Here is a 25,764-nt window from a genome sequence, read left to right as displayed (position 1 = left end):
GCACCCAGTTTAGCAACAGGAAAATCATGTTGTAACAAGATGATTGTCATTCAGTCCACATTAGTAGCTGAAAAGTTGTGGTTGACTGGTGTACAGCTCAAAACACTGTCTGTTTATAGTAAACACTATATTCTTTTTGAAGAAAATGAATCGACTGAATCTGAAAACCATGTGGTTTTTATTAAGCAGTTGAGCTGAGCTTTTGACTTGATTAGTCAAGTGGTACCGAGACTTTTAACTCCAACTATTCCACATGTTTGAACAAAAAAAAGGTTCTAGAAGAGAACAAATTTTAGCTTAATTACTATGCAATGCAAACGTGAAAAAGATAGTTTATATTATAAAACAATAAAACACAGTGGTAAACAGAAAAATGTTAGATACACTAAATTAAGTCTTCAGGAGAAAAATCATGCTTTCTGTGGCCTGAAGGGTAAATACACTGACAGATCGAATGGTAATTTTGCCCCAAAAGTTCTGTTCTACAAGCAACCAGTCGTACTTTAGAGAATGACATTTGATAACCTCAATAAGGCCTTTTTGAATTCAGCCTTTCAAATTTTTGCAGTTCGTGTTTTAACCACAAGGAGGCGGTGCATCGTGCAAGAAAAAAATCTCTCCGATATAGTAAACAGCTCACCACCACAGTTTACAACACAACACGAGATTAAAGGGCATGGTACGTTCCATTGTGTGTGTGTGTAATACAGAAGCAGTGTAGCTGTACTTAACAAAGCAAATAAAAGCAGTTACAGTCATTGACTTTAACTGTAATATTCAGTATATTCATCCGGAGGTGCTGGTGTTGCGCCTGCCTGTGGTGACGGTATGTCTGAGGAGTTGCAACTATTGTGTAACTGCAAGCAAGCCCTGCTGGTTTCAGTGTCTCCCGAATTCCAACCTTGAAGTGCCTCAGCTTTTGAGAACTGTGGACAGGCGGTCTAGATAGATTTTTCTTTGCATTGTGGCACAGAACTTTTTTTTCTCTCTCTCTCTCTCTCTCTCTCTCTCTCTCTCTCTCTCTCTCTCTCTCTCTCTCTCTCTCTCTCTCTCTCTCTCTCTCTCTCTCTCTCTCTCTCTCCCTGTCATGGAGGTTGAGTTATGTAATAGGGGAGAGTCTTCCCACCGCCCCTCTCTGTTTTTGTTTTTCTCAATGAGCCAATGTCTCCCTGCTTAGGCCTCACAGCCTGTCCAGTAGGCCCCTTTCCTGGAAATATAGCATAGCAGAGGCCACTCTGGGGCAGGTCTGTGGGGTGGGAGAGGAGGGGAGGTGAGGGGGGGTGCCTCTTCCAGCAAATCACATGATTGTAGACCTTACAGTCCCAGCCCTACATGAGGTTCAGATGCACCAAGCATATTTCAACAGTTAGATTATCATCAGAAGGATTGGATCCTGTTAATGCATGGCAGAGTGCATGAGGCGGTAAGTAGATGATGTGGACTCCCAAGGGTTAAATGTAGAAATAGAACCACAATTTCTGATGGATGGAGTGGGTGTAAATGTCATTTGTGGTACTGTTAATGTTTACATAAGTTGATGCACAGTTCACTTGTTGATTCGTCCCGATTTTGTCATTAGAAGGGATTTTCTCAACTTGTTTAAACTTTGACTGTTTGAACAAACAACAGTGTATTTCAAATGTCTGTTTTGTCATGAAATGTCCAACAAAAATTCTCCAAACTGTTGATTTATTATTTATACATTGATGTGGCACAAAGCACAAGTGTTTTTTTTTTTTTACTTTGACCCACTGAATGGATTGATTTAATAACTTGCAATTGTAAAAATAAGTAAATGTGTTGATGAATTTAAGGACAATAAACCACAACATGGAATTACAAGTCCTGAATTTTTACATTTCTTGTATCATTAGTTCATAACTTTTGTTTTCTTTATTGAAACTAGTGTAAATTAGTTGTCAGCTGATGAAAGATGTGATTGTAGTGGCTCAGTGATGTTTGCAGTCAGTTTCTTTGGACAGATTTTCAAGGGGTCGACTGCAGCACCCCTGAACTCTCTGCTTGCAGACTCGTTCACAGCAGCTGACCTCTGTGTTCTTTGTGTCTGTCAGTCTGTCCTCCGAGAGGAATGCGACAGAAAGCAGGCAAAGATAATGGATTTCAAGTTAATTTAGTATACAGTGGCATCAGCTCTAAACCACACAACATTTTTCAGCTGTGCGGTCCATACTTTATTCTTTTTATACATTTTTCATACATCTGTCAGTGGTCCCTAAAAATGTTCTAATCCAGGAATGCAAACGACAGGGCCGTTCTTGTTTATGTCTTGCAGTGTGGCCACTGTGGGCGGTGGCTAAGCTCATGGTGTAGTGGGCCTACACGTGTCTGAAATGGGTCAACTTAACAATGCAGCTACATCTGTATTAACAACCGTAATTCTATCATTTTGTTCTATTTTTTCCATATAAACCATCTTATGGGTATACTGCATGCTGTTTGGGTTGTTTTCTTCGTAATTTAAATGGCTCTAAATATAGACACAAATACTCCTCTATGTAGAACCGTCATGCTGTAATTTATGAATATATTGAAACCCAGTGATGAACAATCGCAGAATCGTTATTGTCAGTGTAGGAAAACAATCACCATAAAAGCTTTATAGCAATACATGCCTGAAGTTTGGTGCTACTTGTCTAAATAAAACAACAGTCAGTTAAACTTTCTATACATGTTCTAATTGAACTGTAATAAGCAGTTTAACTGTTTGCATTCTTTTCTTTATCTTAATTTGATGAAACCATCTTATGATGTTTATGACCAGCGCTCTCGTGGTAAAGTTTAGCATTGTTTCTCAAATGTTCAGTGATGGACATATTGCTACATAAGCCCCACCCTACACCCTCAAACATTTTACCTTTGTGTCAATAAAGAGGAGAAAAATGAGAGAGAAAAGGAAAGTAGCCCGGGTCACTGGTTTCTCTCTGTCTTTTGTTACCTTTATACACCTAATTTTACATCGAGATATATTCACCAACAAAACCCATGTCACACAGTGTTTATTGTGAGCTGTAGAGGTCAATCAGATCAAGCAAAATCTAAAAAGCTCCTCCTGTTACCTGCTTTAACAGGAATAGTATGTCTATTTACATTTTTATGGCCTAAATTTTCACTGTAAGTTATTGATATATCAGACATATATTTTTTTCAAGCTAATCTGTTTCTAACGATTTTTTAAAAGTCAATACAGTCTATATTTGGGCAATAGATACGTTTAAAGTTAATCAAATTTAAATGAATAGTGTAAACTTTCGTATTTTTTCAATGGTCCACTTTGTTTGGCTGAGTTTATGCATTTTATTTAAGTCATCCTGTTGTGTCTTTGGTTTGCCTGCTAATTCTAGGTTATAACTTTAAAGATGTGAAGAAAAGGCCAAACTAAAAAGTGTCAGCCTGTCGACAAACCTCGTATTTAAACTCTAGATGCAATGATAAAGTAGTATTTTATTTATTTTTTTATTTTTTCTTGTGGTAATTGTTGAGATGGTGGGTATTACTCTGAACTGTAAAAGTAACAATACAAATAATTGTTCCCGACTTCTCTAATAAATATATTTATTGAACAAGAAAGAAGTGCACGTGACATACCCTATGATAAACATTTGCAGAAAACTGAAATATACACCCAGCGTACAATTGAATAACGCAAATTCAAAATAAACCTTTTTTTATTCGTGCATATTTTATGAGACTGTTTGCACTGGTTTATCTATTTTTTTTTTAAATGTTTTTTAAACAATTCACAAAAAATGTGATCTAATTTGGACGAAAAGCGCTGGAATGTGTTCGGTGAGACGCGTGCAGGATGGGGAGGAATGCCTTAACCACGCCTCCTCCACCATTGCGCCCAATCAGAGAATAGAGACAGTTTCAAGGCGCCCGTGGAGTCCAATCCGTAGAAAAACAAAACCTTGGATAACAACAAAAGTCACATTTTACAACGAACTATCACCTGGAATCCTTTTTTGGTGTGGGATTTTCGGTGTCTGGTCAATTACCAGGGTTTTTCTTCGCCATTTGTGGCTTTTCACTCGATGTTGTTTATCTGTAGTAAGGGGGGGGCTTGAAACCGCCCTCCCTTGCCCCATTTCCTCGGTTGTTTTCCTTCTCTCGCCTGGATTCTCCATGTTGTTGGTGCAAAAGTGAGGACTTCACCGCGACGGGAGAGGGAAGCTGTTTGGCGACATCAGCAGTAATAGTAGCAGTATACCCGAGAAGACGGAGTGCACACAGTGTCAGATAGCCTCCAAAAAACATATTCAAGTGCCTTGCCCCCTCTCCGGGCAGCAGACCTCCGACGGAAGAACAAGAGGCGGTGGGAGAATAAAGGAACCCAGGAACAAGATAAATCCTAATCTCGTCGAGGATTGTAATTGGGGCTGATGACAAGAATCATTGGTGAATACTTGACATACTAGTCAATTTGACCAAAAAACAAACCAATGAGGGATGCCCATCTGTGCTCGAGGACAGGATTTGAGGATTTTGAGGGCTCCGTGATTGTCAGATGGAAAGTTCTGTTATCACACAAGTGCAGAAAGAAGACGTACAAGTGTTACCGAAAACAGGTAAACTGGGATATTCTTTGCTTTGGTACCCTTTTACGCGCGGGTTGATATCGCTACTTGGTTTTTTTTTTCCTGAACAGCAAGCAAGTGTTTTGAGAGATCTTGTAGTGCGCCCATTTACTTGACAGATGAAGGTTGCGTACTCTGGCTGCGCGCGATCTCGGAGCGCATTGCCTTGTTTTGGCATTTATCAAGCGCGTCTGTAACATTTCCATTTGATCCTTACAGCATCTCGTGCAGTTAGAGCCACAAAACAATCTCAACGTGCTCATTTTCTACCGATATTTGGCTAAAAAGCCGTGAAGTTATTTCTTTTCATTCTGTGATCTGCTGAAAAACACCAAATGCTAAGACATAGTTGAAGACATTTAGCACTAGTTTTACATTCCAAGGCATATAATTGTGTTGCCCCCCCCCCCCCTCTGCTGCTTTCCCGGAGATAAATGATTCCTGCTGAGGTGTAAGTTCACAGTCTCCATTACGCGGTGGGTTTGCCATCCAGAGCATAACTATTGTTGATCCTGTTTGCCTCTTTCTGCGATGCTGTGCAAACCAGTGGAGTCTCTGTACATGTGCTGTTGAGTTTTTTTCCAGATTGCAGTGCTGCTGGTCATCATGGTCAGCCCCAAAGTGCCCTGTTAGTCAGTCTCACCCCCCATTTTACTATCAGGTACTGAGGAGTCGCCACAGGCAGCACCGTCATACTGTACACCAAACCCAGATTATTATTTTTTTCCTTATTTTTTTTCTGTACGTGTGTTCTCACGTTTTTGAACGATGGTGGTCACAAATCAGCGCGCGTGCCAACCGAACGACCGATGCGCATGATTTTCCCCGTTTGGTTGAATAAATGAGACAAACAGAGCGGGCTCTGGTTTTGCGTTATGTCACATGTTCTACCTCAGGTGGGTGTAAAGGAGTACAAGGTGCTCGTTGGTTATACAGCGGGGCTGTGCAGCACTGCCAGGTGCCGCGCTGTTGACAGCGGAATGCACAAACACACCCCTCTGCGCACGCCCATTGTAGCGCCGTTTCAAAGATTCCGTTGTTTGCACACTTTGCTCCGACTTGAACGAGGCTCTGCTCTCTCGTTCAACCTCTCGGTGGTTAACATCGTGCGTGATGTGAGGCTGTTTGTGTGTGTGTTTTGCCTCGGGCTGTTAAAATGACTCAAAGTGTGTGCAATGTACCCATCTTTGCCGCGCGGGTTTTGGGTGGGTTTTTAAGTGATGTATCTGCAGTGTGGATTTATCTTGCTGCCATTGATAAACCTCTGCGAGATTAATCCTCCCTTCATTTCATACGAGGGCGACTTCTAACTGTGTTATGTCATACATGGCCAATATGATCCTCCTCTTGAAATCTGATGGCTGATTTGCATGCCTTAAGGACCCTCATTTATTCATTACAGAAATAACGCAGCGTGCTTTATTTCTGTGGGGTCATCTTAAACATATTCTATAAAGTCGTTACCAAATCGAGATCCAGTGTCCTTTGTGCCTCAAACAAGGAGTTGTGTAACGGGATTGTTGTCGTGTATGCATTATGACTTCAGAGCAATGAGGATTAGCTCGGACAATGTAAGTTAAAAAAAAAATAAAATGAGTGAATCGTTGAGTATGCAGTTGTCTGGCACTGCACAGACTGAGAGTGTATGAACTAGAATGAAATGGTGTCTAAAGATTTAGATTCTGAAGTCCTTTTCCAAAATAAACTGGACAGGGACTTGGAAGATTGCTTTCCTCCCTTTTGTTTGGCTGTGGCATAGGTGTTGCATGGGCCCGGGACACTCATCTGCATGGTGGCTGATCAAAGACCTGCACAGACCACTGAGGTGTGACTTGCTTTATCTGCTTCTCTGACTGCTCTGGCTGCCCATCTGACTCCTCTGGCTGCCCATCTGACTGCTCTGGCTGGCTTCAGGCAGCCCCGAAAGGTCCTGGTTTTTGAAATGGTTGGATTTTTTTTGTCGAGTTTTGTTTTGTTTTTGTTTTTTTGTTTTTTTTGCTGAAGGTACTGCTGAAAAGTGTGGGTTTTCCCGCCCTCTGAGATTATATAACATGTACCAGCCATTTCCAGCCGCGGCGGTAGGCGCATTAAAAACAGATTTCATGTGTTGGCTTTGCCATCCCTGGTGATAGATGGACGGTGCCTTTGGGAAAAGGGAAGCTTATTCTAGAAAAAAACTTTCTCAAATTATCCTGAATTTCCTTTAAAAGCATGTCCTCTCTTTTTCTGAAAATTTGTATCAATATATTCTTTTGTGAAAATAAGTGTACATGCTGACGTGAGTTGTGGGATGTAATTTAAGGCTCCACTTAGTTTGGAGAGTTTTCTCATGAAAGTTTCTCTTTTTCTGTGCTCAGCAGGCCAGGTGAGTCGCTCTGCGCTCAAACAGCCTCGGAGTTGTAACATCTTCAAAGCCCTCTTCTGTTGCATCCAAGCTCAGGATGGCCCCAAACCACTGCCACCACCACCACCACCTTCGCAGCAGGCCTTGGTGGAGACACAGGAAAATGGGACGGTTGTCAAGGTAACACTAGTGTTTCACATGGCTGAAAACAACCTGAAGACCTCAGCTGGCTTTTTTTTGTTTTGTTTTGTTTATTTACAATTTGACTTCTCCCCCACACACACACTACTTGCCATAAAGAGATGGCGTTTGAATAGTTTGGCCATATGTGCGAATAAACAGAGATCATGATGCTGTAAAAATGTGCTGATTGTCATCAAGCGTTGGGTTTTTTTGGACTAAAACCACTGGTGCACCAGCTGTTAGCGTTTTGAGAACTTACCACAAATGTCTGGGGATATGAAATCCCTTAGATATTCACACTTGATTCCCCAAGAAGGACAGTGACTGCTGTAGGGTAAAGAGATAAAGCGAGCTGAGAATTCTATATTATATTTGCTGAGATGGAATTGAAAAAAAGTTGTTAGTGCCTGCTGCACACTGCAGGCCACACTAGTGAATGCTGTCAGGCTGATTTGGTTCTCAGTTTCGTGTTTGGAGCATTTTAATGAGGTACCATGTTTGTTCATGTAGAGGATGTCCTCTAGCATCAGTAACTAACAGGAACCTGCAGCCACAAGTCTGATTATAGCGTAGCGGGCTTCCAATAAAAGGAAAGCAGATAAAACACTGGCTTTAGTGGAACTTTGCTGCTTTGGGTTTATTGTTTTGTTTTTTTTGCTCAATACTTGCATCTTTCTCAATCTTAATTTGCCTTCCCAGAAGATAAGCTACTCCTGTTATGTAATATATTAATAATTAATTTCATCTTGACTTTATATATAAAGAGCTTAGAATACATGTTTTAAAAAACAACAAAAGGGAAACACTTGATGTCTGAAAGTGTGATTATTGAAATTATTGTGAATTTTAAAACGGGTGAATTCCTGTTGAGTATGAGAAGATACATTTGGGAGTTATGATAAACTATATAAATAATCCAAATATGTACAACTCCAGAGCTGTGACAGTAAATATACTTCTTTATCTCGATTTGCCTCCTTAACACCAATTTAATCTAGATTCCCAAATATAATCAATTGACCCAGATTTAATTTTTCTATGAATTACTGCAAAAGCTCCTTAGCTGTTCACACAGCGCAGATAACGGAAATGACTTTTGTGTGTTGTGTTCTTGACATTAAGAAAAGTCTTTGTGTGTCTCCTCAGCAATCTGAAGCCAGCCTCCTGCCTGAGGTGGAGTCCCAGGATCAAGGAAAGATATGTGTGGTCATAGACCTGGATGAGACTCTGGTGCACAGTTCATTCAAGGTACTAACACTAGGATTCCCTTCCATCTCTTTCTTTATGTTGCTTCCATGGTCTCTGAAGCATCAACATGGACAGCATGATTGGGTGAAAAACAAAGCTTGAAGATCAATGGCCCTTTATGTGTTTCTGCTGGGATTCTTTACAAATCTGTGAAAGTTTCTGTGCAAAAACTACCACATGTTGGAGGAGCATCAAATGAATGTTATTTAGTTTGTATTGGTTATGCTCTGTGATTTATGGCAGCAGTGAGGAGTCGGCTTCTTACTGCTCAGTTGTTACGTAATGCTATGTGAGTCTACACACCGTGGCTCATGTGAGTGAGCATGCCAACCATCTCCCTCTGTGTTCCCCCTGCAGCCTATTAGTAATGCGGACTTCATTGTTCCGGTGGAGATAGAGGGGACCACACACCAGGTAAGCTGTTGTGTTTGTTGCAGTGGACAGAGTGGGTTGTGTTTGTGTATGTATGTTGATGCGTTTGCAGTCTTTGCTGAGCTGAACAGGGATGTGTCTTGTAGCTGGTCAGACAGGTTTTAAAAGATGGGTGTGCAGAGCCCTCTAGTGGCCAGATAATGAACAAGAACGCACAGGTAGAAGTGGATGCATCAGCAAGAAAAGCAATTTTGGCTAAAATGCTTTTAATAAGTGACAAAATATGGAACAGGATATGTGAAGAAGATGTTGAAAAAAAATACTCTTGAACCATGATGTACTAGATCATTTGTTTTTATCTAGTGGAGAACATCTCTAATCGACATGTGGAAATGTAATTAACTCAGAAATATGATTCCTTGGAACCTACGTGTATGAAAGGAATCCTCCGTGGGCCTTTGCCTGGTTCAAGTAATCCAGGATAGGCTGGTTAACACTGGCACGGCCTATTCTTGATTACTTGTTTCAGGAACTGGCCATAAGCAGCTAACCTTTGAAAATGATACAAATGTAAAGAGAATGGAACGACACTTTAATGTTTACTGACATCCCGTCTGCTTCACAGGTGTATGTGCTGAAGAGGCCGTTTGTGGATGAGTTCCTGCAAAGAATGGGAGAACTGTTTGAATGTGTGCTGTTTACAGCCAGTCTTGCTAAGGTACTGGAATGGATGCTAAAATAGATTGATGGTTTTCTTCAGCAAGCGTGAGCACGAATTGTTTAATGATTAATGTCGTTCCGCTCTCTCTCAGCCCAGGCTGGATATTTCCTTAAAAACAAGCTTGCTTACGTAGGAGAAGTGGAAACCTAAGCAAAATAAAAAAAATATATATGACACTACACAAACACACATGCAACAGCTTATACAGAAAGATTTTTGAAGAATGTAGGAATGACCGCAGGAACCAACTTGAATTTTGGATTAGCAAGTGCAGCCTATGAACGAGTTTGTTTAATTGATTTTTTTCCTCCTTCAGTCTGCCATTGGAAAGATGTGTAGAGTTTGTTGAAATTGCTTGATTAACTTGTCCCTCCTCACTTGCTCACCAATCCTCCATCAGTATGCAGACCCAGTGACTGACCTGCTGGATCAGTATGGTGTATTCCGCGCCCGGCTATTTCGGGAATCTTGCGTATTCCATCAGGGCTGTTATGTGAAAGATTTGAGCCGCCTGGGCAGAGACCTTCACAAAACCCTAATTCTGGACAACTCACCTTCCTCCTACATCTTCCACCCTAATAATGCTGTGAGTTTTTACCCAACTCTTTTAGAAATGACGTAAACTCTCATTCGGAAAAAGGAATGGTTGATGTTGTAGAAATAATATAGACCTTTCAAAAAGACTCTGTTGCTTTTGGACTTGTGTCTGGTCAAGAAATTCTTGTAATGTGAGATAAGTTCATGATCAAAAACTGGTTGATCATGAGAGGAAAAAATGAAGAGCATGAAAAGAGTCAAATTGGTCGGTAGTTTTTAGGAAGTTAGTTGGCTCGGTCCTTCTTTATTTCACCTGATTTGTTTGTAAAGCAACGCAAGAGAAACACAAATTTTATGCTATGAATTCTCAGAACCATTAAAAAATTTTCCAGTTTTATTTTGTCCAAGCAATAATGGAATAATGACGTAAAAACAAAGAACGCAACAAACCCTCTCATTTGAGTGGCAGAACCCTGGCAATTATTGTTTTTTACTCATTTTTTATAGTCTGCAAACAAGTTATATTTAAGATCCCTTTGGTTCTGAACTTGAAAATCCACTACATGTCTATATCTATCTATCTATAGATATAGATATATATTTTTAATTAATGAAGGATTTTTTCTCTTTCAGGTTCCTGTGGTGTCATGGTTTGACGATGTGGACGATGCTGAACTCCTCAACCTTCTGCCTGTGTTTGAGGAGCTAAGCCAAGCTGATAACGTTTACACTCGGCTGGACCAACTTCGTGGACATTAGCTCGAGATGGGCCTGCTCGACTGGAGTTCGAGATCCTTTCTGTGACTTATTCAAATAGAGTAGAGTTTCCAGATTGTGATGTCACGGCCTCTGCCTCGAATCCTTTGTTTCATCAAATATTATTAGCATGCAGAAAGGGAATTCCTTTCTGCTTCTTTGGTTAAACTGAAACTCTAGATTTAAAAACTCTGAGGCCTTTTCTGTGGACCTCAGCGTTAACAATGTTGACAACCACTTATTGAAAGTCTAACTACAATGAGCTGAAAACAACCAAAGCATTCCTATCACAGTCGCTTGAGTATGAACATTAGTATGAAAGTTAAAGTGGTTCTTTTGCCAAAGCAGAAAACTGCCTGCCCTGACTTGACTTTGGATATTGAATTTTTTTTATTTCTGTGCCTTTTAGGAACAACAACAAAGAAAAAACAAACAAACATCAGCTCTTTTTTTTTAAATCTTCCATCAATTTTTATACATTTGATTTCTTTTTATAAGGAAATCTATTTTCAAATGGTAAACAAGGTTCCTCTATGCAACCCAGCTCTGTCATAATTTGAACAGTTACTCAAGAGTAGCCAGTCCATTTGCTGTCAGCAGAACACATTACTGTAGCCTTATTTACCTGTAAATAAGCATCAAACAAAAGCATATTTTACTTATTTGTACTATGAAGAAAATTTCTACAGAACATGCAATATAAATCATTAGTGTTTAGATTGATATTGGTTAAAAGGTAGATAAACAGGGCAAATATTGTTTTGGATTGTCAATTGAAAATAGACACACTGGACATGTTGGCACATAGGATGGTTTTCAGTCAAATATAATAGTTCATTTGTTACTGTGTCTTTCTTTTTATATGACAAATAACTTGTACTTGTTTGATATTGACAGTGCTGAAAGTTAAAAACTGTGCCTTTGAAATTGGGACAGAGAATAGTGTTCTGCCTGAACTGAGATTTATAGACCTACACATGCATGATGTATCATGCTGAGCATGAGACAACACTGTCAAGAGCGAGTGTAATGCCAGTGGCTGTGGTACTTGCAGTGCAACACTTGAAACTATCAAATTTGATATTTCGAATCATGCTTACGTGGGTTTGTTTTTTGTTTTTTTATATTTATTGGCCAAAAGCTTTTAATTGTCCAGTACTTCTTAATGCTCAACATTTTGTATTGAAATCAATTTTTCCTGCATTGAAGCTTGCCTTCTGTGTTTAATGGTGCCTAAATAACATACTTTTCTTTCACTGTTAATGAACATTCACAAACGTGTGAAGTTAAAGCAAATCCACAGATGTAAACCTGTGAAACAGTTGTGCAAGAATACATTTTTGTCATTTGAAAATCAGTACAATATTTTTCGTGGGGTTATGTTTTCCTGGTAGTATGGTTTTTCTATGATCTTTATGTTTGATGCTCTTATTGCCTGCATGTTGACTAGTAAAATATGACAATGAAAATGCCTCATTTGTAATGACCAAAAGTATTTGTTTTAAAGTCACACTTTTGTGTTGGAGGTAAAAATGTCAGAAGCTCATTTTTTGTACCTGATTTGACCAAAAGTCTAAAAGGAGCTGCCAGTTTTCATATTAAAATAAAATTTGTTTATATTTTACATTGCTTGTATGTTTTTTTCCATTGACACATAGGAACTACATTTACATACATACAAAGAACGCCTTTGCTCTGTGTTCTCATTTATCATTATACATGCTTTTTGTTGTGATATTTAAATCATATCACTTCACATTAAGGTTTCTGTCACACCTCGGAGTTACTAAATGTAATTTACTAGGCCTCTACCTGCAAAGAGTACAATAAGGCCTTACTAAAAAATATCCCAAAACTTCTTAAACCAGTAGGCATGTGTTTACAACATTAATTTGGTGTCGCAACCAAGATTAAGTAAAATGAGTTAGACGGGTTTGACACAACGGCATATAATATCGAGATAAAACTATCTTAACTGAAATTAAGGGGTTCTGTACTTGAGTTTCACTCCTACACCTAAATTACGTTAGTCCTGTATTTATTTTATTCTAACGAGGCAGAATTTGTGGAGGTAGCCAAGTTTGAGGTCGGCCATTTTAGGTGTACTGGGAGATTACTCAGTGACACACCAGGAAGTGCATCTTAATATAAAAACACTTCGGCAGTCAGCGGTTTTTTACAACTAATTTGGTCAAACACACAGCAGCAATGTAATAAATAAGCATCTGAGTTAACTCCACGAACAGCCAAGAAAAATCGTGCTAATTCCATGAATTTCACAAAGGTTATACGCTGTACAGACTTCTGGGCGTTTCCATGGTGACATCAGCAGGCTGACTTGAGCTGACTGACACGTACTGGATTGTTAACAAACTGTGTCAGTGAAATAGAGCAACCGAACAGGCCGGAGACGAAACGTAAGTATGTGTGGTTTTATCGGTTTGTTGAGTTAATGGTGGCTTTGGCGTTACCAGCTTTTCTGGCGTCGAGATACGTCGAGTTTGTTGACAGACGAGCAGTCGTTAGCTAGCCAAGCTGCTCATTATTTAACGCTCTCTGGTTAGCAACGTTAGCTATTCACAAGTGTCTCAACACAGGTTTAGCTTGCCGTTGCCTTTTTAAAAATTGAAATATCGTTTTTTTTTTTGTTTTTTTTTAAACATTTTGTTTTTACAAGCGTAGCTATGTATGAATAACTGTTGTTGTTTTTAAAATGTTCATGCAAGTTATGTGTTTTAACATTCGCACCAGTTGGTAGCCCGTTGTCAAAACAGCTTGTTAGCTTGTCATGCTAACCAATCCTTGCCATTTAAGGCTAATCTGTAGTACAAGTTGATGTTGTAAGTCATTAACTTTCAGGTAACTTTAGTGCCAGTTGAAGCTGCGGTTTTGTGTTAGGAATAATAAGTGAAAGCTCTCAGTTCAAAAATATGCTCTAGGTTGTAGCTATTTGTTGTAGCTAAGATTAACATTTATATGTGTTTATTTAATAGAATGGTCTGTACCGATATGTTGATTATTTGAAAATTTAACCATTATTATTGACCGTATACACTTAAGTGATTTAATGTGTAATTTTTATTAGAAAATTTAGCATAACTTCAAAGTTCTTCTGAAAAGAATATGACCAATTAAACGGTGTGACGGACGGCTGCACTGATAAGGGGAAAACAATTGTGCAATACACTTTTCTACAAAAATAATTTGCGATATGAAAAAAATACATGAATTCAAAGAAAATACAAGAATGGTTTGAATTGCTCTGTTTGGAAAAAATAACATCTTGATAAAACATTGAATAGCACAGAAAAATGTATTTAATTTAAAAAAAAAATTAAAAACGTTTTGCATTTGTGAGCAGTGACTCAAACTTAAGTGATTTTAAAGTAGGATAAACTTGAAAGTTTTGTCAATTCTTTACCTCAAGTTGACATAGCTGCTTTTATATGATCCTCTTCTGTCAAACAAGGATAAAATCTCTAATCTTACATGTAACAGCTTTTTGTGTGACATCTGGATCTGGTTTTGCATGCATTATAGAGCATTGGAGCTGCATTTCTTTTAGCAAACGTACTTCATTCCTCTCCCTTAGTCTTTGCACTGTTCTCTGTGCACATACATAACTTTATCACCACCAGCAACAAATACTGTGCTTTGTAAATAGAATGATGCTGTGTACAATCAAGAATGATGTAATCTTCAGGCTATTGTTATGGAAAACACATAGTTCTCTCACTCCACAATTAAATTAAAATAAATGTGTGTAAAATATAAAGATTGTGAAGTTGCTATAAAGTTTTTAAATAAAGTTTTTGAATGAATTGTCATAGCTTAGCTTTTGTTTGCTTTAATGTTCACAGGGGACATTGTTGGATCATAAAATCTCTTCAGATCTCCATTTCTTGTTTTCATCATGAATGTCTTTGACCGCAACATCAACTTTGATGCGCTCTTCAGGTTCTCCCAAATGTACGTAAGCACACAGCAGATTTGATGCATGGCACTGCTTTAACTCTTGTTTCCATCTCTCATGCCTTGTTCATTGTTATCTTTTTTTCAGATCGCACTCCACCCAGGTTCACTTGAAGAATGTCTACTCCAGCTTAGCTGTTTGCATGTTTGTGGCGGCTGCTGGCTCCTACGTTCATGTCGTCACACGCATCTTACAGGTGATGCCAAAAAAAGTCTACCTGTACAGATGGATCTTGTGATATTGGTGTAGATGGTGACCATCGAGCTGAATATGAGCTTTTATGTTTGAAACTATTCTATATTCCTTCTTATTAACATGTTAGAGGGTTTACAGTCAAGTGTGCCTCATTGGCTAATTTTACCAGTTTAACTTTGATTTGTTAAGATATTGTATTAGATCATTGCCTAACTGGTGAAACACATGGTCGTGTGGGTTTTTCTGAAAATTACTGTCAGAAATACTGAAAATCAGGCAATTGTGTGAGGTTACCATTCTTAACATCATGAACATTATCAACACTGAGCATCTGTGCTTCGATATGTGCGTCATGTTAAAATGGCAGCCTCAAGAAAAAGTGAAACTGAGCTGAGCAAGCTGTGTGTTCTCTTGCGTCGTACTTTGGATATGAAATCATGCCACCAGCATTCTCCTTCTATTCATAGGGGTTTACAGTTAAAGAAGCAACAGTTGATGGCAAACTCTTTTCAATGGTTTTAACATGACACCATAAAGAAAAAAATAATAATTTGGGAGAAATATTGCTTTTAATTGTTGTTCAAGCTTTTTTACAAATGATTATTATTTATATAAAAAAAAAATTTGTAACTTCTATTTTTCAAGAGTCACCACTCCTGAAAAAAACAGCTTTTTCCAGCTTAGTTTTAAATGTTTTTTCTTCCCTGCTCTTATAGCAGTGTTGTTATTTATTAAATATATTTGTAAAATTGATGAGAAGAGGTTGATTATTGAGATCAAGAAAAAACTGGAACTATTCAACCCACCATCCTGTCAGAAATATTATTCCTCAGGTAAGTCACCAAGTTGAGGTATTGTTTAGCCACACAAAGTTTAAACTGACATCTGTGTGGCAGAAAACTTTTGTTATGGTTGACATTTTATTCTACAATACAAGCCATTTTGAATATGTAAAATGAATTATATGTTTTATATTCAAAGTTTGTGTTAAGGTCTACTAAATGGACCAGCTATGCCACTTGCAGTCATAAGTGTAGTGTATCTGCTTTGTCCCTTTTTTATAAAGAAATATTACAGTCAATTTAGGCTCTTTGTACTCAGAAAACAACAGATATATGGTAGTGCACCAATTATGAAGGTTATTCTGCTACTGTGGAGACAATATCACTGATAAAAACATAAATTTTTCTTTTTAATTAAAAACTCACAGCTACTTTTGGGTACCTAACTATAGCCCACAATCAATGTGGTCAAAAGCTGGCTGCTTTGCGATGCCTTATATTGTTGCTAATGATGACACTTAATGCGAGTCATGTGACGCACCCCACCAGAGAAGAAACACTTCTTGTAGTATTAACCTTGAAATAATGTCTAAAACAATTAAATTTCCAACATTTAGGTGTAATGATCAACATAATAACTGAGTTTGTTATGTCTTGGCTGTAATAGTGTTTCTCTATTCTTACCCTGTGCTCTTTGTCATAGGGCGGAATGCTGTCTGTGCTCGGCTCTCTGGGAATGATGTTCTGGCTTGCCATGACACCACACAACCCTGAGACGGAGAAGAAGAGACTGGCTATCCTGGCTGCATTTGCCTTCCTCACAGGTGACCTGATGAAATGACATAGACATGTTTGAATTCAAATTTGTTCCATGCATTTTTAGAAAGCCAAATAATGAGTGTAATTCTCCCTTTCTAGGTGTCGGCCTTGGTCCTACACTGGATTTTGTCATCGCTGTAAATCCAAGGTTGGTAAAAGATTAGACTGTGATAAATATCTGCTAACGGCAGTGTTGTGCACCAACGAGGTCAAAAGAATGTTTGTTTTTCTTAATGCTGAACAGAACGCAACATATTTGCAAATAAAGAACTTTAACATGAACTCGTTTAGATTATGCGGGGTCCTGCAACAGCATGTCGTTGTCACTGCCTACATTTTCCCAGCGCTACACCTTCTTCACACTGTTACCCGCGATGGATTGTGCACTCTAGCATAACAAACCACCAATGTTGTGCGTCAACGCCTAGTACAGAGCGCGCTGTCCTGCTCTAAAATGGCAAGTGAAGGTGAAAGGAGAGGAGCCGCAGACTCCTCTCCTTTCAGATGCCTCGTGTGCTTATGATTAGTTACAGAAATGTTAGGTTGAAGATTCTGACAGTAAAAAAAACTACCATTTCTGTGCAAAATATGTCAGAATGTCAGCCCCGTCAATTTCTAATTTTGAAAGACGTGAATGTGAAGCATCCGTCGAGTGTTAGAAAATTTCTGAAAGTCCTTGACAATCAAAAAAAGTTAGGAAAGGAAAGGCCAAGACCCCCTCCCAACAGCCCCAAACGACCCAGCTCACGCTGCCTGCAGTCTTAAGCCTGATTTATACTCGGAAACCAGGTCGTCTGCGTGTGTGTCGCAGTTAACGCAGACACTACGCAGACACTCTGGTGCACCTCCTCAAAATTGTAACTCACCGCAGACAGTGCCGCAGACATCGCCGCAGGGAGGAGAGAAAGGAGGCCTCTGATTGATCAACTCTACATCCGCTCTACACTATGCGTATTTCCGGTTTGCTAACCGTGCTAACCGTGACGATTCTTTCCCTCTCTGCCAGCTCCAGTAGTAGCAATATTTCTTCTATTTCTAGATCGATCAGCTGCATCTCAATCAAAGTGCGCATTCGTCCAGTCGCCATTGTTGTTGAATGACCTCCGTAACCGTAACACCCACAATCCTAGCTTGTTCGTGATTGTCCCTCTTGCGTTGTGGCGTGGGATTAACATAGCGCAGACAGCGCTTCAAGGCATAAATCAAAAATAACTGCGTTGTGTCTGCGACAAGCTCACTGCGACACACTGCTGCGAAGTATACACGAGCCTTTAAGGGCTGTGATTTCCCAGATTAATGATTGACTACATTGTTGGAGAAGAAGTGATTCAGACAAATAAAACAAAAATGACACCATTTTTGTTCTTTGTCCTCACATCTGGTCCCTGTGTCTGATCCATTTTGAGTGATAGACTTAAAGGGGAACTCCGGGGCATTTGAAGCGCGTTTCCATTGCTAGAGGTTGTCAAATACTGATAGTAGGACACAGAGAGGTCCAAATCTGCGCTCCCTGTGTGGAGATCACGCTGCGCAAACAGCGCGATCTCCACACAGGGAGCGCCGATTTGCACCTCTCTGTGTCCTACTATCAGTATTTGACAACCTCTAGCAATGGAAACGTGCTTCAAATGCCCCGGAGTTCCCCTTTAAGGTCCAGTACATTACATTACGGTCATTCTGCAGACGCTTTTATCCAATGCGACTTACAATAAGTGTGTTCCACATCGGTAGGCAAAAGAACTTCAGGTCACAAGAAATCATAAATGCATTTCCTTCCAAAACCAAACAGCTAAGAGCATAACTAGTGCTAGAGTAAGTGCAGTAAGTTAGGTACTTAGACAAATGGGAAGACAGTTTAGAAAACAAAAGACAATTTAGGAAACAAATAAGTGCGTAAGGAGCTAGGACGAAGCAGGTGATGTCCTAAGAGGGCGGATCAGGGTAGTGTTTCCTGAAGAGGTGGGTTTGCAGCCTGCGGCGAAAGATCGGCAGCGACTCAGTATAATTTATTTCATAGCAAGGCACAACACTATAATTTCTTCTCTCTCTCAAGTTCAGTTTTTCATTCTCCCTTCTAACCTAAAAGTTTGAATGAACTGAACATTGAACTAGTTCAAAATTGAAATGGTGAACTATGAACGTGAACTATTAATTTTTAACCTGTGGGAACTTAACTTTGAACTAGTTCATTAGAAGCATCAACTTGCACAACACTGGCTAGCGACTATCTTAATGAAAGCTAAACTATGAAACCTGTCAAACACAATTGATTGCAACTGTAAACTGCTGTAAACAGTTGCGTGGAAAGGCTGAATGTTTGTTCTGCTTTGTTTCCTCTCAGCATCGTTGTGACGGCCTTCTTGGGAACTTCTGTGATTTTCATTTGCTTCACTCTCAGTGCCCTCTATGCTAAACGTAGGAGCTACCTCTTCCTTGGAGGTAGGGTTTTTTGTTTTTTGTATAAATTTACTGTAACACTCAGTTCTTTGAAAAACATGTTTGCATTTTGCAACAGTGGAACATTTGCTTATATTTCCCTCTCAGGCACATTGATGTCTGGCCTCTCCATCCTGCTTCTTTTGTCCGTGATGAACATGTTCTTTGGATCTATGATGCTGTTCAAGGTAAAAAAAAAAAAAATTTTTAAATGTTTTCTTTCCTCAATCTAACCCGTATTTTGTCTTGTATAAATGTCTATTTTATTGATACACACAGATGTGTTTTTAGTCAGACCGATATTGAGCGAGAATAGCATAAACTAAGCTACCTTCTGCCGTTACAGTAACATGACACAAGACTCGGATTGTTGTCTTGACAACATCATTGAGAGGATCTCCAGACTCAGTTGTATAATCCTTTTAGTGTTATCTTTAATGTGAAATGAGGTAATTACAGGACAAATCACATTTGTAGTTGATCGTAATCAAACCTTACAGTTTATTTATGGCAACTTAAGACATCAAGGGTCTGCTAGAATACATTTAATACCTTGTTGAAGCCTTGATATTGGATGGCTTTACCTGTTTCTTAAGATGGATTGTACAGAAAAGAGTTCATAAACTAAAGGAGGGAGAGGGAAAAGGAGGAAGAAGCAGTAGAACTACAACATTTTGTCATTTTGCTTGTAAATTGCCCCCTAGCACTCTGCAGCATGTTTCTGCTCTTGGAGCAGCATGTTTCCCCAGGAAAGCTGCTTTAATAAGCAGGGTTCTTGCTATCCTTCACTATGTCACATATGGTAAAGTAATACCCTGTGCAGAGGCCCAGTCTGCTTGTAAAGTGTCACAGTGGTGAATTATCTTTATGTAAAAGAAAATGAATGTGAATCCTGTCAAGAAACTATGATTTCTGCTCTGTTTTGGAAGAGTAGTCGTGAACACCAAATGCTCTGAACTTGTATAACACACGGTGACGACTGCAACTATCTTACAGGAGATGTTGAATTCATCCAGTGTGCTGCCGATGCTTTCTGCAGCACGGTCAGCTGCTTCTCAGCACCCTGACACCCAGAACCTGATATATCAGAACTCATCACAAGTTGCTCAGCAGAGACGGGGAAGGCTGGTTTTAGCCGATTGTGCGTGTCAGTATTCGGCGTGTAGCTTATCAACATTTTATACAGCTAACTGAATTTTCCAACAATTGGCCACAGCAAACATGGTAGTATTGCATCACTGCGACCACAAGGTGGTGGCATGCAACGGATTGTTTGCCAACCACCATGAAAACAACATCGAAAGAGCGCTTCACTACAGCCAGGCTTCAGTATCTGGTGCTGTGAGCTGGAATACTAATGACGCTTCAACAAAAGAAACGAGCAAAGCTGCAGCTGTCAAACACTAAATGAAAGTGCCAGCAAATAAAAAGCGTTGTGATGAGGGGGACAGTTTGTGTGTTTGTGTTGTGGGTGATTTAGGACTCAAAAAATGGTTGACTAATTCCCCTGTGATTTAGAAAAGTACTTTCATTTGAAATGCACGTCCTTAGTACTAATATAATTACTGTCTTATCTGTTGGAATCGGCTATAGCAGGGAGTGAGCAGAACGTCATCAGAAAGGACAAAGCAGACGCACATGCTCACGCACACAGCGAGTTTTTCTGATGTTGTGAAGATTTCAGTCAGGGTTGGAAAATCTCTGCAAGAAAGAGCGCATTCGGTTGACATTTGCAATCTCACATGCCATAACTCCTAAAGATCTCCGGAACATTTTACAACTCAAGTGAAAACGCGTTGTGAAGCCCAATGAGCATTTAGTTTTTCCTTTAGAAAGCTGTTGTGAGGACTTCTGTTACTCCCAGGGCAGCTCCCTCTTACTCGCCTGTGGATTGTTGTCCTCCTGCAACAAGCATATTTAGGAATTGTAACCAATTAGATTTAGCTTTTATACTACATTACTTTTGCATTTGCAAGTGACGGCAGTCTTGCTGAATATTTGCATGATATAAATCCTTCTCTAAAGGAAGAAATGACCCAGGTTGGAAAATGTAGAATTTTCCCTAAGGTCATGTTAAACATGGTAATATCTGCTTCCTAAATTGTTTGTTTTCTTTGTATTTTTCTCATCCAGGCACACATTTACCTCGGGCTTCTCATCATGTGTGGCTTCGTGCTCTTTGACACTCAGCTCATCATCGAGAAAGCAGAGAATGGAGACAAGGACTACGTCTGGTAAGGACCTGTGTTTGCTGTTTAACTTGACCCGGGAGGTGTAGTCCAGACCAAATACCATGAAAGATTGCTCACCTGAAAAGTGATAATAATCAATGTGTATATATCTCTCTCTCTCTCTCTCTCTCTCTCTCTCTCTCTCTCTCTCTCTCTCTCTCTCTCTCTCTCTCTCTCTCTCTCTCTCTCTCTCTCTCTCTCTCTCTCTCTCTCTCTATATATCTCTATATATATATATATATATATATATATATATATATATGAGAGAGAGATAGATGGATGATAGACCAAATGCAACATAACTAAGGGAAGCTTCAGGGTCCTCGTGTAAAATAATTTTTTTCTATTTCTGTATTTTTAAGGCACTGTGTGGACTTGTTTCTTGATTTCATCACCATCTTTAGGAAACTGATGGTCATCCTCGCTATGAACGATAAGGTACAGACATTACTGCATCACCCAAACTTAAAATAAACTTTTCTTTTTGATGCTCCATTAAGAGGCCAAAAGTATTGTATCCTGATAAGCTCTGCTAAGTGTTTCTTAGTCAAGTTTATTCAGTATTTCTGCATTGAGTGTGTTTGGAGCTACTGCTCGCGCTCATTACTGGTCGTGGCAGAATGTCAGACTTAAGCTTTTTATTTGAACTGTTTTCATTGTTTTTTGGACAGTTAACATTTTTTAAATATGTGACAGATAGGTTTCTTATGTAGCCCTCACAAAATAGCTGCACAAATATCCATGTTTCAATCTGTGGAGGTTGAACAACTTGCCACAGCAGTACAAACTATTTCAATAACTTAATACCATCACGTCTTTGCTTGGATTTTTTATTTTTTTTAATATTCTCACACAATGGCAAACCTTTATTTGAACCTTCATAGTTTTGGAAGATTGATGTTTTAGTTTTTCCACTACGTACCACAAAAATCTAAATCGCATTTATGTCCATCTTTGTACTAAGCGTTCAACATTTTCCATTAATTCAGTGATAGACCAAGCACAGCCAACGGGTCCGGCCATTTATTACTGCTAGAACCAGATCGGGTGGACCCGACGGAACTTGCTTAATCCATTTCCTGTGAGTGAGACAGGAAATATCAAGGCGTTATCTTGCATAATGTAACTACTGTAAAACTGTAAACGCATGAAAATAGGTAGCTGGTCATTACACGTTCACATTGACAGATCATCGAGCCCTAATTTGTGCAGTCAGATACACAACTGGTCTGTAAATCTCTCAGGATTTAGTTTAGCTTCAGAAAGTGAGAACCCACCTGTCATGTTTTCCAGATTAGCTACCCTGAACTCAAGGAAAATGTTTTGTCTACAATATCCATAAATGGTCTTCCTCAGAAAACCTCACTGCAGCTCATGCTTCTGCACCTCAGCAACAGAAATAGTTTTCTCAACAACAATCCGGACAAATGCAGCTGCTGGACACTGTTTCTAACCATTGAGCCCCCCAAAGGACCATTTATGTCTCCTCGTACATCATCGCTCCCATAAAACGAATGAGATCGCTATTGTCTGCTGCCATGGAGATGCTGGTCCCACTCTGATGGTCCCACTCTCTACTCGACTTTATTGGACTTGTGGTACCAGGCTCCCTGGCTTCCACATCATAATCTGTGCCGATCAGCAGCGAAGTGCAGCTGCAGCGGCAGGCAGGGTGCTATGGAAGAAGCCACAGTGGCATAATAAGAGCTTCAGTGTGGTAATTGCACAACCTAACTGTGAAAAATAAAAGGTGGAGTGGGTGAGGCAGCAGAAGTAGGAAAAGTTGGTGCAGGATTTAATCCAATTTTTTACGATATCCTGCAATGTTTTGTGATAAAGCAGCTGAAATGATCAGGAGAAGACAGATTAGTTGTTTGATGACCACACTGTATCGAAATGTGGCCAAAACTTGATGAATGATCTCCAAGTTGTAGGAACACCTCGCGACAAGTTATTTTATTCCCATGCATCTCATTCCAAATGCACCTTTTCCACAGAAGACTCTTTGATATTTCCATTTTGGATCATTGGAGATGCATTCATTTAGGCTACAATCAGCCAACAGGCCCCGCTTGTAACCCGCTTTAATGTTAATAATACCAGGTGGTTTTCCTCTTCAGTCCATTTCAGACTTACAAGTCACTAATAAAGGCAAAATAAAATGTAACAAAGGGCGTTTTTCTGCTAATAGAACACTAAGATCTCTGTAAATAAGAAAGCTAAAGAATGGAGGATAAGTAGAGCATTTATATGCTCCGTTTGTATTCCTTTCTTTTTAAGTAAACGCACACATTCCAGAGTAACTGCAGCTTTTATTAAAGCACCCCTCCTCTTTGTTTTTTCCAGGACAAGAAGAAGGAAAAGAAGTGAGGAGCTTTTGAATAAACAGTCGGAAAAAGGCCCGGTTTCCAATGCACTCGGTGTTTTTCGCTTTTTGTCTTCATTTCTCACATTAACTTTTATCTGGTCTTATGTTATCGAAATTTCCTTCACTTGTTTTTGAAACTTACAACAAGGGTTGAATGTAAGTTATGGTTCAGAAATGCTAGTTCCATCATGGCTGTGTGTAGAGAATGCCACGGCGATTATGCTTGGCCTCTAGAGGGGAGTGTTGCCTAATGACGGCTCCCAGAAGCCACACACCGCTTAACGAAGCTTTTAATTTAACTGTAAATTGGTGCCATAAATTAACAAGATGATGACACTCATTTAAAGAGTCATGTAAGCTTCGGAAACTAATAATTGCTTTATCTTCTGTAATCTGTTGATTTGCTTATTTATAGTTTTCCTCAGTTCTCTTCTCTGAAATGTCTCAGATATAATGCCCCATAATTTTGCCAATATATCCTCCTCTCGGACATTTCTCCGTAGATGTTTTATTCTCTCAAATTTATTTTTGAGTAAAGTGAAGCCTGTCAAATTTCTGAGGATCCAGACTAGTCATTTAGATGCTCAGTGGGCTGGTTTTGGATGTCAGAGTTGGTTATTCAGACAACTCCTCTTGTAAACTTCTCTAGTATCTGCCAAGTGAGTTGATGTTAACCCAACCATTTGTTATTAGTGTAATTTTTTTTCTTTTATTCTTTAAGTGTAAACTGTGAAGAATTGATTCTATTGATGTAAAATTGAATCTAATAATTTGATACATTTGCTCAAATAAATGTGTTGAACATATTTGCATTTGAACCGTCCATCCAGTTTCTATACCTGCTACTCAGCTGTCATTGGGCCGGGGGGGGGCAAATGAGACACAACCGTGCATGCTCACTCACTCCTAAGGACAATTCAGTCACCAATTAACCTAACGCATGTTTTCGGGTGGTGGGAGGAAGCCGGAGTTCCCGGAGAAAACCCACACACACACACGGGGAGAACAAAGCAAACTCCTCACAGAAAGGCCCCGGCCGGGATTCGAACCAGGAACCCTCCAACCACCACACGGCCCTTAATTGATCCAATTAAAAAAATATATATATATATTTGTTAAACTCACTGTTGAGTCCAGAAGTGATGGGATGATTTGTCGAATATTTGAGATATTTGGTCAAAGCAGCTGTTTTTATTCGACTTGGACTCATCCACACTTTCAGTGCAACTGAGCCTGTGCTTCTGTTATTTCACATATTATGGTGTCCACATTCATATTGTCCAAAATAACTTTTTTTTTTTTTTCTGTCCCAACAGAAAAATTGAGATTACTTGGTTTACTTCATTAAATGGTTTACTTTCCATTTTTTATTGCCAAAGCTTTGTTTTGCATTCCAGCAGTCAAACAATTCTGTACTGCTTTTGGATTACTCCGACGCTGTAGCAATCTCCACTGGCAGCCTGCAAGGATACTTAGCTATGGGCATTGGACCACCCAGATGGGCTCAATGGTAAGTTCCAGAACCATCTGGTAATTCTCCTGTAAATTTCAGAAAATTTAGCTGCCTTGCAAGGTGAGCATTTGACCAACAAAAACAAAAACCCAACAATTCAAATATCCAGTCGAAGCCGCCAGGAAACCGTAACAATATATTGGCCTGCGCTCAGACCTTCATCACCTCCACAATCTTTGGACGGTAGTACAGAACAGAGTTGATCCAGTAGGTTCAAACTGAACTTCTTGCTGTGCATCGGTGCTAGCAGCACAGCAGTGTTGAGATGGAGCAAACTTGAACAACTTTTTCCCCCTTTTCTTACAGGGTTAAGAATATTTTGTATGTGAGGTTCTAATCTGTATATATTTAGCTGTCACAAAAGGCAGCACAGTATAACAATTTGCCTGTGGGATTCATTCTGCTCTTCAAATGTACACTTCACCCATTTGTTGCTGCAGTGATAGCAAATACCAACAGAAAAAAAAAAAATTCCTACACAAAGGACTAAATCAAAAAGTTTTAATCAAAAAGCTGAAAAACGGCAGTAGGTACGTAGGACCTCTAAATGCTAGGGAACAAGCAGCAGAAATGTTAAAACACAAGATATGAACATGATCTACGAAGCGAGAAGACCACAGATGGAAAAAGAAGACTGGAAATGATGTATATTTAAAAAATAAATAAATAAGAAATATCCATCAAATAATGT

The 25,764-nt window shown here is 39.4% G+C and overlaps 2 protein-coding genes across 4 annotated transcripts; both read left to right on the top strand.

Annotated features, from left to right (window-relative positions):
- The first annotated feature begins 3,897 nt into the window (after window positions 1-3,897).
- ctdsp2 (CTD (carboxy-terminal domain, RNA polymerase II, polypeptide A) small phosphatase 2) lies at window positions 3,898-12,380 on the top strand. Of its 2 annotated transcripts, none has more exons than XM_075475261.1 (7): window positions 3,898-4,586; window positions 6,956-7,119; window positions 8,269-8,370; window positions 8,728-8,784; window positions 9,368-9,460; window positions 9,864-10,049; window positions 10,634-12,380. In XM_075475261.1, exons 1-7 carry the CDS (start codon window positions 4,526-4,528, stop codon window positions 10,757-10,759), a joined length of 789 nt encoding a protein of 262 aa, XP_075331376.1. In that variant the 5' UTR covers window positions 3,898-4,525; the 3' UTR covers window positions 10,760-12,380. The 2 variants fall into 2 exon arrangements, with proteins under 2 accessions (XP_075331376.1, XP_075331375.1); XM_075475260.1 differs by having other exon boundaries at window positions 3,899-4,586; window positions 6,953-7,119.
- Window positions 12,381-13,039: 659 nt separating this feature from the next.
- Window positions 13,040-24,366, top strand: tmbim6 (transmembrane BAX inhibitor motif containing 6). 2 transcript variants are annotated; one of them, XM_075475259.1, is made up of 10 exons: window positions 13,040-13,177; window positions 14,617-14,725; window positions 14,817-14,925; window positions 16,410-16,530; window positions 16,625-16,673; window positions 18,867-18,964; window positions 19,070-19,149; window positions 21,095-21,195; window positions 21,555-21,630; window positions 23,539-24,366. In XM_075475259.1, exons 2-10 carry the CDS (start codon window positions 14,670-14,672, stop codon window positions 23,560-23,562), a joined length of 714 nt encoding a protein of 237 aa, XP_075331374.1. In that variant the 5' UTR covers window positions 13,040-13,177; window positions 14,617-14,669; the 3' UTR covers window positions 23,563-24,366. The 2 variants fall into 2 exon arrangements, with proteins under 2 accessions (XP_075331374.1, XP_075331373.1); XM_075475258.1 differs by having other exon boundaries at window positions 13,042-13,173.
- The last annotated feature ends 1,398 nt before the right edge of the window (window positions 24,367-25,764 follow it).

This window comes from Odontesthes bonariensis, chromosome 10 (genome assembly GCF_027942865.1).
Source record: "Odontesthes bonariensis isolate fOdoBon6 chromosome 10, fOdoBon6.hap1, whole genome shotgun sequence".
NCBI lineage: Eukaryota > Metazoa > Chordata > Actinopteri > Atheriniformes > Atherinopsidae > Odontesthes > Odontesthes bonariensis.
Note: the sequence above shows the minus strand (reverse complement) of the source record. Positions and strands in the feature narration are given on the sequence as shown.

What these genes read in the sequence shown, in the direction of transcription:
- ctdsp2 (XM_075475260.1), top strand. Translation starts at nt 4,526, where the DNA reads ATGGAAAGTTCTGTTATCACACAAGTGCAGAAAGAAGACGTACAAGTG. An exon ending in TAGAGGGGACCACACACCAG is followed by an intron (nt 8,785 to 9,367) that starts GTAAGCTGTTGT and finishes TCTGCTTCACAG; the next exon opens with GTGTATGTGCTGAAGAGGCC. An exon ending in TCTTCCACCCTAATAATGCT is followed by an intron (nt 10,050 to 10,633) that starts GTGAGTTTTTAC and finishes TTTCTCTTTCAG; the next exon opens with GTTCCTGTGGTGTCATGGTT.
- tmbim6 (XM_075475259.1), top strand. Translation starts at nt 14,670, where the DNA reads ATGAATGTCTTTGACCGCAACATCAACTTTGATGCGCTCTTCAGGTTC. An exon ending in TGCATTTGCCTTCCTCACAG is followed by an intron (nt 16,531 to 16,624) that starts GTGACCTGATGA and finishes CTCCCTTTCTAG; the next exon opens with GTGTCGGCCTTGGTCCTACA. An exon ending in GAGCTACCTCTTCCTTGGAG is followed by an intron (nt 18,965 to 19,069) that starts GTAGGGTTTTTT and finishes TTTCCCTCTCAG; the next exon opens with GCACATTGATGTCTGGCCTC.